The following is a 14,121-nucleotide window of genomic DNA, read 5'->3' as shown; positions in this document are numbered from 1 at the left end:
CTAGAACCTGGTACACAAGCGTGGCCAAGCGGGTTAAGTGAGACCAATGGGGGCCCTCAGCTGGTGGGGGTGTGGGGAGTGGAAGCATGACAATTGACTCTAATTGTTGTTAATTAAAAAGTTTATGCATTTTTTTGTTGGGGGGGCTTGTGCTCCTCTAACCGAAGCTCAAGGGTCGAATCTCCTGCATGAGCTTGCGAATGTAGTACATCAGCTTGGCGTCTCGATTCCGCACATCTGTGGCATGCGGATACATGGAGTTGATCAGCTGATGCAGGTCCGAATAGTGCTGAATGGATGTAGAAAACAAAAAAAAGCATGAGGGATCGTTGCAAGTGATGCCTCAGTTGTCTGAATTGCTTACCCCCACGTTCCGCCAAGTGGGCTTGTACTCGAGTTTGAACACATTCAGATTATCGGAGCAGAGCTCTTTGACCTCCACAAAGGTGGCGCTTTCGGGTGTCACCCTGGCCGTGATATGGGCACCCTCAACCATATCCTTGGGGTTGCGCAGCCCCAGGACAATGTCACGTCGCGTGGCCAAACGATTCCAGTCGGAGCGGCTGAACTTCATCAGCTTGCAGTGCACGGACATGGCATTGTAGACATGCATCTCGGCGGCCAAATGCTTCTGCGAGAAGTAGCCATTCTCAATGTAGAAGCAGGCATCGGGCTCCGCAAACAAATTGATGTTCACCTCCTGGAAACGCTGTGCAATCGAAGGGCGGGCTCTCTTAGGCTCTGTTTCGTATTCGTGCACATTCATCAGAATTTATATTACCTGACGCAGTTCAATAAAATCGTTGATGGGCTCCTCAATGGTGAGGAACTTCTCCGGCCTGGCCTGGTACTCCTTGGGCAGGTCAATCACATAGCCCCGTACGCCCTCACTGCTTATGTACATCACCACACGAACGTAGAAGGTGTCCAGTGTGAAGATGACCTCGTTGTGACTGCAAGGGGGGACGGACAGATATACAAATGGGAAATGCACGAAAAATCCCTGCACAGATCTCACTTCTCCTCGTTCGGCTCCAGGCACCAGTGGCGGAAGGGGAAGTGTGCGTATCGCCTGAAGGCAAACGCAAACACACCCAAGCGATCGGTCTTAATGGTTATGGTCCGCTTGGTGGCATCGAATGTCGATTTCAATATGTGATTGGTGGTCCAGTGGAGTACCTTGGCGCGTTCCACAGGCTCTGGTGGTTTCGGTTCTGGCAAGGTCTCCCTGGATGCCCCAATGCTGTCGGGTTTGCGCGACTTTCTCTCCGATTTTCGTATGATTGAGGTCTTTTCGTCGTGGCCAGCCAATTGGGTTTCCGCCTCGTCTTTGATAGAGTCCGAGATGGTAGAACGGCTCTGGCCCACCGACACCCTGCTCTGCACTGAAGTCTTGCTCCTGCGGGACGATATGCGCTGCTCCTTGTGGGTGCGACGCGTCATCTTAACCTCTGGAATGGTTCTTTTAAAGCTATTCGTGTACTTGCTCTGTATGTCGTCCAGTGTGGCCAGCACACCGAAAAGAGACGGTTCATTGAAGGCTTTCATCTGCCGCACTTGGAAATGGGACTTGTGGGACTTGCCACCATCATCTATGCGCTCTGTGGCGCTGTCCGGTGCTTCGTAGTGGAACGGCTCTGGGTCGTCGAAGTGCGGATAGACACGCTCCGGACCGAATTGGTCCTCATAGTTGAAGATCGGATAGGGCTGCAGCTGCTGCTCAACCGTTTCCTCCTCGTTATCGGCATTATTGTTTCGTCGCAGCAATTTGTTGCCCGCTGCCTTTTTGATCTCCAACTCGGTGTCCTGCTCCTCCTTGAACTCCAGCGGAAACTTGAACGAGGATATGATGCGGGGCACACACTGCTGCCGCATCAGGTGAATCTCCAGCTTGTTCAGGCTCTTCCCGGACAACTCAAAGTTCCGTCCGGTTAGATGGATCAAACTGCTGGGCGCAACGTGGCCGCTGCGGCGGAGATATTCAAAATTGGAGGGACGGTAAATGTTGTTCGATTCGTGGCGCGGCCGTGTGATGCAGGTTGTGTTGGGCCGCTGATAGGCCACCGGCTCAACTACAATTGGTTTGCCGGACTTGTCCAGTTTGGCGACCACACTCCGCTCCCGCCCATCGATGGAGGGCTTGGCGGTGCCCAGATTTTGTGTTCCCCTATTTCCCTTCTGCTTCTTCTTTGCCCTTGGCTCTGGCTCCGGCTCAAATACTTCCTCCACTACGGGCTCCTCGAGCTCCTCCTCCATGAAGAGGCACACGTTGGGCTGTCCCCAGCGACAGAGATGCTTGGGCAGCTTGAATGTGACAAAGAAGTACGGCAGCTCGTTCTTGGCCAAGTAGAGCACCGTTCCGTCATCGTCTGTTTCCTCAGCCGAGGGGCGCTGCACTTCGGGACGACTGGTGACGGCAGTCAGCCGGGAGGGCACCTCCCTGAGGGTATTGCGGCGCGACCTGGAGCTGAGCAAAGCCACCTCACAGTCGTCATCGACCAGCTTATCCTGCTCCACATACAGGATGCGTCCATCCTCGTGCAGGGTGATGTTCAGCTTCTCGTAGGCGGTGTGCTTGGGCTTGCGCACAAAGTCCACCGTGAAGATGCCGCCCATCAGGATGAAGCGCCGCAGGTTGATCTAGTCGAGAAGATTAATGCATAATGAGGGAGGAACACGAACTGTAGCTCACCTCGCCAGGTATCTCCGAATTGTTGGCCGGATTGTACGATTCGTCCAAGAACTTTTTGAACTCCTGGTGTTCGCGATCGAGAAAGATTGCGTACGGATCGGGAAACATGCCCTCCGGCAGACTCTGCGGCTCTTTGGGTGCCTTCACTGCCTTTGCCTGCGACTGGTCCTTTTTCTTGTCCTCTACCTTGGACCTCCTTGGTGCCTGATTGACTTCGATTTTGCTGCAACATGCCACATGCCACAAATGACACCACAGCTTAACTTATGCCTACGGTTACAACTTACTCCATGGCATCCACATACTGCTGCATTTTTGACTCCATTTTTGTGATTATTTCGTCCTGTATGTCCACCTGTGTGAGCCATTCATCGATAATGCAGTCCTCTATGTCCATCAGACCACAGTGCGGCAGGGGTTCCGTGTCAATCATAATCTCAAAGCTCTTGGCACGCTCCGAGTACGAATCGAAGTGGGTGTGCACACATCTCAGGCTCATATTGTCACAGAGCACGCTGTACGGCAGCTGTATATTGAGGCCCACACAGTCCAGATTGGCATTCATCACCGGCAGTCTATAGAAAAAGGACTCGCCTAAGTTCCTAGTTCTTAGAAGTTTGTGGCAGAAACTTACTCCAAAAACTGAAAGCGTATGGGAACATCTTGCAGGCCCCACAGCTGATAGTTGTACTTGCTGCTCCTGTAGCAATAACTGGCCAAAATGCAACCCATATTTCTGTTTATAGATGCACACATATAAAGATTAAATATTTCTACTCCTTACTGGATCAAATCTTACGTCATAAAGGCTTCGGGGGCGGTGATTATGCGATAAGTGAGCTTATCAAGGAATGCTCCAATTTCGCTAAAAAGTTCAAATTGTATCTGCAACGGAATCGATGATAAAGAAGGATAAAGAAAGAGAGATACACTGGGAAAAGGTTTACACTTACTTGTCCCAGTTCCACGGTTCGAGATGGCGATAGGAAAGCGAGTTCCAGCTCGCTGCGCTGCACCCGATCGATGCGCTTGATGGTCTCCAAAATACGCTGAATATTCACATCGTAGATCCTGCCAATGTCGGGTCGGAGCTCCTGCTCCAACTTCTTGCGCGTAAGATCCACGCGAAAGATGTCCTGCGTGAGGATGCTGCGCTCGTTCACCGACAGCGTCCAATTGACGACATTTTGTTCGACCTCCGCCTCCTCGCAGCGCATCTGACAGACAAAGCGACGTATTTCATCGGGCCAATGGGGTCTGGGCAGGCCATCGCAGTCCAGATAGCGCGACCAGTGTTCGTCCTTAAGCTGCTGCTTCAGCAGCTCATTGTAGTCCACAATGGACTCTGTAAGCCATCCAATCCCATCATCAGATATATATAAAAGATGCACACTTAATCGGGATCAATCGCAATTACCGTTTATGAAGCCAACGCATATCTTGACATCCTGCAAACGCTGCACATAGGAGTGCTCCCGTGCCAGCCACTCCTCCTCGGACAGAAGAGGCGCCGCGGGACCCTCGTCTCTGGATCTGATGGAACTCGACCTTCTTGATCTTTTCGAACCCCTTCTAGCCATGTTTGTCCCCACCCCAATTTGTGTGTGTGTGTTTTTTTTTTCTTTTGTTTTTTGGTTTTTGGTTTTTTTCTGTTTACAATCCCCGTGTCGTTGTTGTGTCGATGTGGGTGTACGAGTGTACGGATTATGAGTGTGAATTATTCAACTGACAGCAGCCACATTTTTGTACAAAAACAATTTGTTTTATTTTATTTGATTTGATTTTTGTGTGTATGTTTTTAGGGCACACTTTTTGCTATACGTAACTAACCTATAACCAAACTAAGAATAACTCAATATACGAATCTCACCCAACATACGCCGTATGTAGTACAGCAGAAGCGTATCTCTATTGCACACATCCAAGGCATTGGCATTCATCGAGCATATGGCCTGATGCAGATCCGTAAAGTTCTAAACAGTTATGTACATAGATTAGACATGCAGAAAAGTCAAATACACTTGAGCCAAAACTGTCTACTTACGCTCACATTCCGCCATGTGTTCTCATACTCCAACCGAATGACATTTATATCGTCCGAACAGAGCTCCGATACCTTCACGAATGTGGCACTGTCTGGTGTTAAGCGCACCGTTACTTCGGTATAGTCCGACAGATCCTTGGCATTCTTCATGCCCACAATAATGTCGCGTCGAGAGGCCAGGCGATTCCAGCTGGATCGATAGAATTTCATCAGCTTACAGTGGAGGGCCATCACATCGTAGATGTGCTGCTCTGCGGCCACATGCTTAATGCTAAAGTAGCCCTTTTCAATGTAGAAACTGGCATCATTCTCCGCAAAAATGTTGATGTTCTTCTCCACAAAAATCTAAGGGCAAAAAGAAAAAACGTATATAGCAGAATTCCCATAAGATTGCTGACTTTACCTTGCGCAAGTCGCGAAAGTCGGATAGGGGTTCTACGATTTCTAAATACTTAACAGGATTGGCAGTGTAAGCGGTGCTTAAATCGGTCACATAGCCACGCACCCCCTTCGCTGTAATGTAGAGAAAGACGCGCACATGGTGCGTGTCCAGCTGGAGTATCATCTCATCGGGACTGTTTCGGTTGAATGGGAAGCGGATTAGCAAAATATGACAGACTACAGTCAGCTGCACCTCCACTTACTTCTCCTCGTTGGGCTGCAGGGACCAGTCGCCGAAGGGGAAGTGCTCGTAGCGCTTGAATGCCAAGCCAAAGACACCCAAACGATCTGTCCGAAAGGTGATTGTGTTGGCCTCTCGGTCGAATATGGTTTTGATGATATGCTTTGTGGTCCAGTGTATCAGCTCCTGCATTGGAACATCGGCCTCCGGTTGGCTACTGCGGGAACTGTCGGTATCTTCGCCGATGCCCATGTCGATCGGCCTGCCGGCAGGCTTGCCCTTTTTCACTGGATATGTTGTGCCGCGTCGAGAAAAATGCTTCGTCGTTCTTGTTTCAGCTGCAGGTTTTTTATCCTTAGGATCCTTGGCCTCAATGCCACACTGTATCAGCAGATCGTGGGGCCGTGTCAGGTATTGCGTTTTGATATTCTCCAGGGTATTGAGGAACCCGTGCAGTGATTTGTCCTCCGGTTTCTCCTGCGTGCACATGTAACGCTCGGCATTCTCGAAGAAGGGAAAAATGCGCTCTGGCTTGAACTGCGATTTGAATTCAAATTCCCGAATTGGCCGCTCGACAATTTCCTCGTTCTCATGGGCGCGTATCTTTTTCAAGACGCCCCCCTTTCCTTTCTGCTGCTCCTCCAATTCCTGGTCTTCGTCCAAGAAGTCCCTGGGCAGCTGGAAGGAGGATATAATGCGGTCAACAGAGTATTTCTGCAGGTTCCTCAGTTCCGGCAGGGTTAAAATTTTCTCCAAATTATAGTTGACCATTGGGGCGTATATCGTGGAAATTCGTTCCAGTCTGCTCTGCCGCAGCACCGACAATTGGGAGGGGCGAAAGATATTGGATGGTTCGCTGCCAGTTTTACGTTCACGATCCGCCGTTGTAGTCCTACTGGCGGCCTTGGATTTGATGCGTCTGGTGAGCCGACTCTCGGCAACTTCAGTGGCGCGCTCGAAGGCGGCTAACTCGTCAATGGGCACCATGTCCGTCACATACTGGCAGACGCGAGGCTCACTCCACTTGCACAGCTCCACGGGCAGCTGCAGCGTCACATTGAAGTACGGCAGCTCACTGTCATGCAGCCTAATGCTGCTCTGGCGCGCATCGAGCGCTGTGGTCAGGCGCATGCGCGACGTGGCCGGCGTCTGCTTGCGGCTCTCCGCTATTTGTGTGCGACGAAACTCTGGCATCAAGCGGCCGCCGCCCATCTCGGCTACCACATCCGGCATCGTGTGCAGAATCCGCCGATCCTCATGGAGTATCAGATTGAACTTCTGGAACTGCACCTGCGTCGGTCGACGCACAAACATGATCGAATAGATGCCACCCAGCATTATGTACTGCCTGAGATTAATCTGCAGGAACAGAAGAGAGGCAGAGAAGTCAGTGGCTGTTCCAGGGGATGTACATATGTGTGTCCACTCACCTCGTCGGCGGTCATATTTAGCTTGTGCGGATGGTAGACCTCATCGAGATATTCCTTGTACTGGCTCTCCTCCTGCTGCAGGAAGTCTCCGTGGGTGTCGGGATACATGCCTGGCAGCACCTCGGGCGCCTCCTTTGGTGCCTTGGGCACCACAACCTTTGGTTGCTTGTTTTTGCCCTGACTTTGGGTTTGTTCCTTCGCCCGTTTGGCTGCCATTTCCGTCCGCTCCTCAATCAGCACCAAGAGCTCCAGGTACTGCTGGCGCTTTTGAATCATCGCTGCCAGCGCCTGCTCCTGTATTTCCGCCTGCATGTGCCATTCTTTCACCAGCGACTCCTCGATATCCACTATCCCAGCGTTGGGGTAGTTGACTTGCTCGGGTATCACGGGCTCATAGCTCTTGGCCTTTTGCGAGTAGCTATCGAAACTGGTGTGGACACAGCGCAGGGTGAGGCAGTCCTTCAGCACACTCAGCGGCATCTGCACCATGACGCCCGTGGCGCTCATATCGGCCATCATTGCCGGTATGCTGGGTGCACAGAGAACATTAGGCAGACCGATTGGGACTAGCTGGTAAACTTACTCGAATTGATCGAAGCGCACGGGTGCGTTCAGCAGACCCCAGATATCCATAGTCCATGGCTTGCACTTGTAGCTCCACGTGGCCTCCCTGGCATCCACAGTTCTAGTACATAAATTTTGAGTTTTATTTAATTATTTGCGAGTGTTGAGTTCTCACTCACTGCATGTAGACGGGCTGCATGCCCAATATGCGATAGGTGAGACGATCGAAGAGGCTCTCGATCTCCCCCTCGATGTCGCTGCGAACCTCAAACACCTCCAGCTGCGTCTCCATACTCATTCGCTCCACCTCGGCCTGATTGTCCAGCATCAATTCGATATTCTTCAGTGTGTCGAGGCACATCTGCACATCTCTGTCGAAGGCCACGCCCGGGCTGGCGCCCAGCTTTTTCTGCAACGCTGCTCGTGTGCGATCCTCTCTTAAAATATTCTGATTGAGGACACTGCGCTCGTCCACCGACAGTGTCCAGTCTACAGCTTTGTCCGTTTCAATGTCCTCAAAGTGACGTCTTTTGACTAGGAAAGTGCGCATCTCGCAGGGATCAAACGGTCGCGGCAGTTCATCGCAGGTCACGTAATGCTGCCAGTGCTCCCGACGGGCGCGTGCCGCCTCCAGTTGGTTAAAGTCCTTGAGGGCACCTGCCAATGATTTAAATTGAAAACAAATTCAAGGTATCACTGCTCATCAGATCCTACGCTTTACGAATTCACAGCTGGCTGCCATATCTTGCAATCGACTGACAAACCGCTCCTGGTGCTCCAGCTGTTCAGCTTCGGTGATCAGATTATAGGCGGCCTCTCGATGATGCTTTGCCATTCTTGTATGTTGTGGTATATCCTACAGGAACTAGCTAATCTTTCTATGTGTGGTTGTACCTGTGTGTGCAGCTGATTGGGAATGAATGTAGAATGTTTGTCGATGTTTTAGACAATTAAATCGATGGCAAAAAACATCTCTAGGCCTTTAAGCCTAGAAGGCCTAGAAGGCCTAGAAGGCCTTCCAATGGGTGCTGTCTGTCTTTTTTCTTAAGTACAAAATATATTTTGCTATGGAAAATAACAAATAACTCAAACATACGACGAAAATACACACGCACACACACACACATTTAAACACTAAATAACTCTACGAATAACTCAACAGACGAATCTCACTTAGCATCCGCTTAACGTTATATAGAAGTAATGGATCTTTATTGCGCGACTCCGTGGCATAGGGATTCATCGAGCAAATGGCCTGATACAGGTCCGTACAGTTCTGTAAATGAAATTGCCACACAGCATAGAGGAGAATTCCGTTTATATTTGCATTACTTACGCTTATGTTTCGCCAGGTTTCCACATACTGCAGCTTAATGGCATCAATGTCATCCGAACAGAGCTCTTTCACCTCCACAAAGCTGGTCCTTTCGGGTGTGATGCGCACTGTTACCTCCGAGAACTCGGAATGATCTTTGGCATTCTTCATGGCCACAATAATGTCGCGACGAGTGGCCAATGGATTCCAGCGGGAACGATAGAATTTCATCAGCTTACACTGGAGGCCCATCACATCGTATGTGTGGTGCTCTGTGGCCACATGCTTGATGCTAAAGTAATCCCTTTCGATATAGAAACTGGCATCATTCTCCGCAAAAATGTTGATGTTATTCTCCACAAAAATCTAAAAGGGGCCAGAAGAAATTGGCTGACACAAATCAGCAATCGGGCTGTGGCACCGTTGCTTACCTTCCGCAGTTCACGAAAATCGGAAACAGGCTCTAGTATTTCTATATATTTGACAGGCTTCGCCGTGTACGCCTTGCTCAAGTCCGTTACATAGCCGCGCACTCCCTTCGCGGTAATGTAGAAATATATTCGCACATGAAATGTATCCAACTGGAGAATGATCTCATCGGGACTGTTACGGTGAATGGGATTCACGGGGAAGGGGATTAGCAAACTGATGCACTGCAGATTTCTGCACTTACTTCTCCTCGTTGGGCTGCAGCGACCAGTCGCCGAAGGGGAAGTGCTCGTAGCGCTTGAAGGCCAGTCCGAAAATACCCAAACGATCTGTCCTAATGCTCATCGTGTGGTTCGGCCTGTCGAATGTCGTCTGGGCAATGTGTTTCGTTGTCCAGTGCAAGACCTCCTGCATTGGTTCCGTATGCTCCATCGATTGCTCGTGTGCCGTCGAGAATGCCGATTGGCCTGATTCAACGCTCGAATGCGAATGGTGTGGTCTTGATTTATGTTTGTGCGCTTTAGTTTTGGCTGGCGCCCGTGTAAGGGGTCCCGGCTCCTCCAGCATGATTGTCGATTTTTGTGCAGACATCAGGCTGGGCTCGACAATCGGCTGCCTCAGCAGATACTTGTCCTTGATGTCCTGAATGGTGGCCAACAAGCCGTACATTGTCTCGCCATCCTTGGAGGCTTCCTCGCGATACACGACACTCTCGACCAAATCGAATACGGGAAAGAGGCGCTCCGGACCGTGCTGCGATTCGAAATCCATCTCAACATTTGGCACCTCCAATTCTTCGTCCTGCCCGACACTGTGTCGTCGGACTAGACCCTTCGGTTTCATTTGATTCTGGTTGGCCAAGGTCTCTTTCAGCTCCTCAATAAACTCGCCGGGAAACTTGAACGAGGAGAGCAGGCGCGGCAGACAGTGCCGTTCCAAGCTCCACAATTGCGGATGATCCAAGTACCTGTTCAGCGAGAAGTTGGCCAGCCCAGCAGACCTCTCAGACTGAGATTGGATCCTGCTAAGTAACCCAATGCTCGACCTGACAGAGGGTCGAAAGATATTGGCGCTCGGCCCACCCTCGACATCGTGTTCCTTGGGCATGCGTCGCTTTGGCGCCGCCTTCTTGATCTTCTCGGTGGCAATGTGGGCAAGCGACGTTACGGACGACCTATGAGGATCGATGGGCTCCAGGCTCGTCAAGTACTGGCAGACCACGGGCTCGCCCCACTGGCAAAGCTTGGGCGCCAGCTCCAGAACGACATTGAAGTACGGCAGCTCATCTTCATCCAATTTCATATTGTTGACATTCTCCATAGTCAAGCGGAAGCGGGATACCCTAGCCCCTGCCAGAGTCGAGGCCCTGAGCTCATCCTGGGGATCTTTCAGGCCGGCCACCACTTCCGGCATAGTGCGCAGAACGCGACCATCATCGTGCAGGATAATGTTGAACTTCTCGAATTGCGTCTGAGCAGGTCGACCCACAAACATAAGCGAATAAATGCCGCCCAGCATAATGCGTTGTCGGAGATTTATCTGAAAGAATAAAGGATAGAATAGGCTATATCTCATTGGCTATATCTACATGAGTATCGTTTAGCACCCACCTCATCTTCTGTCAGGTCGAGTGTCATGGGATGGTACACCTCTTCGAGGAATCCTTTGTACTGACTGTCCTCCCGTTTGATGAACTCATCGTAGATGTCGGGCACCATGCCCGGCGGCACCATTGGCGGCTCCTTTGGGGCCTTGGGTACTGTCGACTTCACGCCATTGGCATCAGCACCCGATCTCGCCGCTTTGGCCGCCTGTTCGGTCTTTTCGGTTATAAGCACCATGAGCTCGTCGTAATGCTGCCGCTTGAGTATCATTTCGGCCAAGATCTCCTGCTGTATGTCCAGCTGCAGCAGCCACTCGTTCTCCGCCGAGTTCTCGATATCCACTATACCCGCTGTGGGGTAGGTGGTGGACTCGGTAACCACGGGCACATAGCTCTTTGCATTCTGCGAGTAGCTATCGAAACTGGTGTGTACACAGCGCAGGGTGAGGCAGTCCTTCAGCACACTCAGTGGCATCTGCACCGAGACACCAGTGAGGCTGAGCTTGGCCAGCATGGCAGGAATTCTGGGGAACATTATTGAGTATGGAGTATGGAGAGCAAACAGAGTGGGAGAGAGAGCAAACTCACTCCATTTGATCGAAGCGCACGGGTGCTATCAGCAGACCCCAAATATCCATGGCCCACGGCTGACATTTGTAGCTCCACGTGGCCACGCTACCATCCACAGTGCTGCAAAAAAAATATTACTCCACAATGCTAGTAGCGGCAGCTAACAAAACTCACTTCATGTAGGCTCCTTGCGTGCCCAAAATCCGATAGGCAAGACGATCAAAGAGGCTGACAATCTCCCGTTCGATGTCGCCACGAACCTACGAGCATGAGACGCCGAAGGATTAACAATTTTCACTGACAGACACCCACCGGAAACCCACCAGCAATATATCCTCCAGCCGCTTGATATTCATTCGCTGCAGCTCCACATCGTTGTCCAGCATAATATCCAATTTCCTCAATGTATCCAGGCACAGCTGCACATCCCTCGCGATGTACTCCGCCGGATTGATGGCCAATGTCTTCTTCAGCGTACGACGGGTGCGGTCCGTCCTGAAAATGCTCTGAGTGAGGATACTGCACTCATCCACCGACAGTGTCCAGTCTATAGATTTGTCCGCTTCAAGGTTCTCGTAGTGCCGTTCTCTGGCTATAAAGCTGCGAATTTCCGATGGGTTGAAGGGTCGCGGCAGCTCATCGCAGCGCACATAATCATCCCAGTGCTCCTGACGAGTTCGTTCCTTCTCCAGTTCATCGAACTGGTTGAGTGAATCTGCAGCAAATAAATAAAGTTAGGTGGCGAGGGGAGGGACATGGGTTGGATACGTAACGTACGGTTGATGAATCCCCTGCTGATGGCCACATCATGCATTCGACTGAGGTGACGCTTGTGCCGCTCGAGCATTTCAGATTCGGGTATCAGCGCACAAACAGCATCCCGCTCCTTTTGCTTCACCATTTTGTTGTTGGGAGATAAGATTAGGAGTCAGATGACAGCCAAAGGGAATGCTATAGTATTTTTTGAAGTCTCCTCCAAAGAAGACTTTAAGATTCAATCGAGATATCAATTATTTAGTTTAAATTTGGACACATTCTAAGCCTTTTCTTTCCTGCTTGGCTTGCGCCCAGAAAGCCATGCAAAAGCCATAATCTAATGCCAAACTTTGGCCACATCTCTGCTGGCAGCTGCCGGCTACAAGGTGGGTGCGGTTGTCCAGGTTGTCAGAGCCCCAGCCACAGCCCCAGCCACAGCCCCACCCACACGAATCCCCTAGATTTATGTTGGCCTTTTGCTCGCATTCGTGCCAAGAAAATACTTTTGACTCCCCATATCAAAGCCCGTGAGGAGAGAAAGTGTAGATGCTAAGCTGCGGATAAGCCTCGGACGATGATTCGAGTTGAATCGAGTCGAGTCGAGTCGAGTTCGAGTCAAGTCCGTGTCTGAGCTGAAAGGCAAAAAGACCAAAGACAATACCTCGCTCGTTTCCAATAAATTGATTAAATTTTATGTTGCATTGTGTGTGTGTCTGCTACGGATTGCTGGCCTGTCTCCATTTACATACGGAGAGCATGTTACGTGGCATGTCAATGCTCCTCTGGCCCCATGTCTGATCGATTACATTGATGAATGAATTTCAACAAGCCATCGCATTATTGGACATCAACCAGAAGGACAATGACGGCGACGCTGACTGTGACTGTGACTCTGACTCTGACTGTGACTCCTACACAGCAGCTCTTGGCCAGGGGTCTGCATTCCTCTCTCAACGTCTGGCTCTAGCGAAATTTATTTGTTGCAAGTTGTCTTTTAAATAAATTTGTTGTCAAACGTTGATCCCCTTTGGCATGGCATGGCATCGCCATTACATTACATTCAATTCAATTCATGAGGCATTCGGTTGAGCAGCAGCCTCTAGTCTCTAGTAGTCTGTAATAAGTCAGGCCACAGATCCCCAATTTAATGAACTTGACAATCACTCGAATCGAACAGAATGAAAATGTTGTATGGGAATGCCTTGAGGGATGATTGGGCAGCAGCCCCCCATTTAGGAGGCAATAGTTTTGACACCTTTTTCCTTTAAACAGAGACCCAATCAATATCAATTGATTTGATCCATTCATCCATCCCCGTTTCGCCATAACGAGGCTGAATGAGTTGGGGAAAATGACGAGCAAATCGCTTGGCAGCAGCAGCAGCCAAGCAGCCAAGCAGCCCGTACAGCCCGTGCAATCATTCAATTATAATTTGCGAGCAATGAACAAGAAGCGAGAGATCTGTCGATGTTGTCCATGTCCATGTCCAAGCCAGCGTACAGGTTTCGGGGGCAGGCAATCTCCATGGCAAAAGGTAGAAATAATATCAATTTTCTAGCCTTAGCAATTGGATGACTTGCCAGTGCAGTGCAGTGCATTGCAGTGCAGTGCAGTGAGGTGCAGAACGATGCCACGTTTTGCCTGTGCCTGGCGTTGCCTCTGCAACGGATGGATTGTTGCTGCAACTTGCAGCTAACGAGTTCAGCCAGCAATTTCGTCTCTCCAATCGCATCCAATTCAATCCAATTCCAATCCCAATCCCAAACCAAACTGAACTGAACTGAAACGAGCCAAAATTGCAAGCTAGCAACTAAATCGAAATAGAAGAGCGAACTAGCAGCTCACAGCTACAGCTCACAGCTCCCCAGCTTCAGGCAAAAATAATTGACATCTGTATAAGTTGGGTATTTGATTTGCTGCCTCGGAGTGTGGATTGCGGAGTGCTGTGCAGTGGCAGTGTGCAATGTGGCAGTGGAGTTAGTGCTTACTGGGGCATACACTATTGGGGATAACAAGTGGCCAAGTGGTGTTGTGCTTTGTCCGCGACTCTGTCGCCTGTCCTCCTGTCTCCCTGTCTGTCCATTTTTCACCTGCAC

At 50.4% G+C, this 14,121-nt stretch overlaps 3 protein-coding genes across 5 annotated transcripts; all 3 read right to left on the bottom strand.

Moving 5' to 3' along the window:
- Positions 1–103: 103 nt before the first annotated feature.
- On the bottom strand, positions 104–4,273 carry LOC111074000. 3 transcript variants are annotated; one of them, XM_022366614.2, is made up of 10 exons: positions 4,110–4,273; positions 3,646–4,037; positions 3,492–3,577; positions 3,327–3,428; positions 2,980–3,267; positions 2,693–2,915; positions 1,019–2,640; positions 782–953; positions 365–709; positions 104–289 (listed from the first exon to the last, which is right to left on the bottom strand). In XM_022366614.2, the coding sequence occupies exons 1-10, from the start codon at positions 4,270–4,272 to the stop codon at positions 158–160; spliced, it is 3,525 nt and encodes a 1,174-aa protein (XP_022222306.2). In that variant the 5' UTR covers position 4,273; the 3' UTR covers positions 104–157. The 3 variants fall into 3 exon arrangements, with proteins under 3 accessions (XP_022222306.2, XP_022222307.2, XP_022222308.2); XM_022366615.2 differs by lacking the exons at positions 104–289; positions 365–709; positions 782–953 and having other exon boundaries at positions 1,025–1,422; positions 1,488–2,640; XM_022366616.2 differs by lacking the exons at positions 104–289; positions 365–709; positions 782–953 and having other exon boundaries at positions 1,066–1,422; positions 1,484–2,640.
- Positions 4,274–4,314: 41 nt separating this feature from the next.
- Positions 4,315–8,016, bottom strand: LOC111074001 (the record flags this gene model as incomplete). Its single annotated transcript, XM_022366617.2, has 7 exons — positions 4,315–4,665; positions 4,737–5,081; positions 5,140–5,311; positions 5,381–6,717; positions 6,789–7,317; positions 7,372–7,473; positions 7,532–8,016. Coding segments are annotated over 7 exons (3,102 nt in total), but the record flags the coding sequence as incomplete, so codon positions are not given.
- Positions 8,017–8,045: 29 nt separating this feature from the next.
- On the bottom strand, positions 8,046–12,232 carry LOC111074002. The gene is made up of 9 exons (XM_022366619.2): positions 12,047–12,232; positions 11,593–11,984; positions 11,444–11,529; positions 11,288–11,389; positions 10,707–11,223; positions 9,341–10,635; positions 9,099–9,270; positions 8,689–9,033; positions 8,046–8,258 (listed from the first exon to the last, which is right to left on the bottom strand). Exons 1-9 carry the CDS (start codon positions 12,168–12,170, stop codon positions 8,151–8,153), a joined length of 3,141 nt encoding a protein of 1,046 aa, XP_022222311.2. The 5' UTR covers positions 12,171–12,232; the 3' UTR covers positions 8,046–8,150.
- Positions 12,233–14,121: the final 1,889 nt, after the last annotated feature.

This window comes from Drosophila obscura, unplaced genomic scaffold (genome assembly GCF_018151105.1).
Source record: "Drosophila obscura isolate BZ-5 IFL unplaced genomic scaffold, ASM1815110v1 contig_30, whole genome shotgun sequence".
NCBI classification, from domain to species: Eukaryota; Metazoa; Arthropoda; class Insecta; order Diptera; family Drosophilidae; genus Drosophila; species Drosophila obscura.
Note: the sequence above shows the minus strand (reverse complement) of the source record. Positions and strands in the feature narration are given on the sequence as shown.

Coding starts and splice junctions, on each gene's coding strand:
- LOC111074000 (XM_022366614.2), bottom strand. CDS start 4,272: ATGGCTAGAAGGGGTTCGAAAAGATCAAGAAGGTCGAGTTCCATCAGA. Junction 3,578..3,645: donor GAACCGTGGAACTGGGACAA/GTAAGTGTAAAC, acceptor ATTCCGTTGCAG/ATACAATTTGAACTTTTTAG. Junction 290..364: donor CCACTTGGCGGAACGTGGGG/GTAAGCAATTCA, acceptor ACATCCATTCAG/CACTATTCGGACCTGCATCA.
- LOC111074002 (XM_022366619.2), bottom strand. CDS start 12,170: ATGGTGAAGCAAAAGGAGCGGGATGCTGTTTGTGCGCTGATACCCGAA. Junction 11,985..12,046: donor CAGCAGGGGATTCATCAACC/GTACGTTACGTA, acceptor TATTTGCTGCAG/ATTCACTCAACCAGTTCGAT. Junction 10,636..10,706: donor TCGACCTGACAGAAGATGAG/GTGGGTGCTAAA, acceptor TTATTCTTTCAG/ATAAATCTCCGACAACGCAT.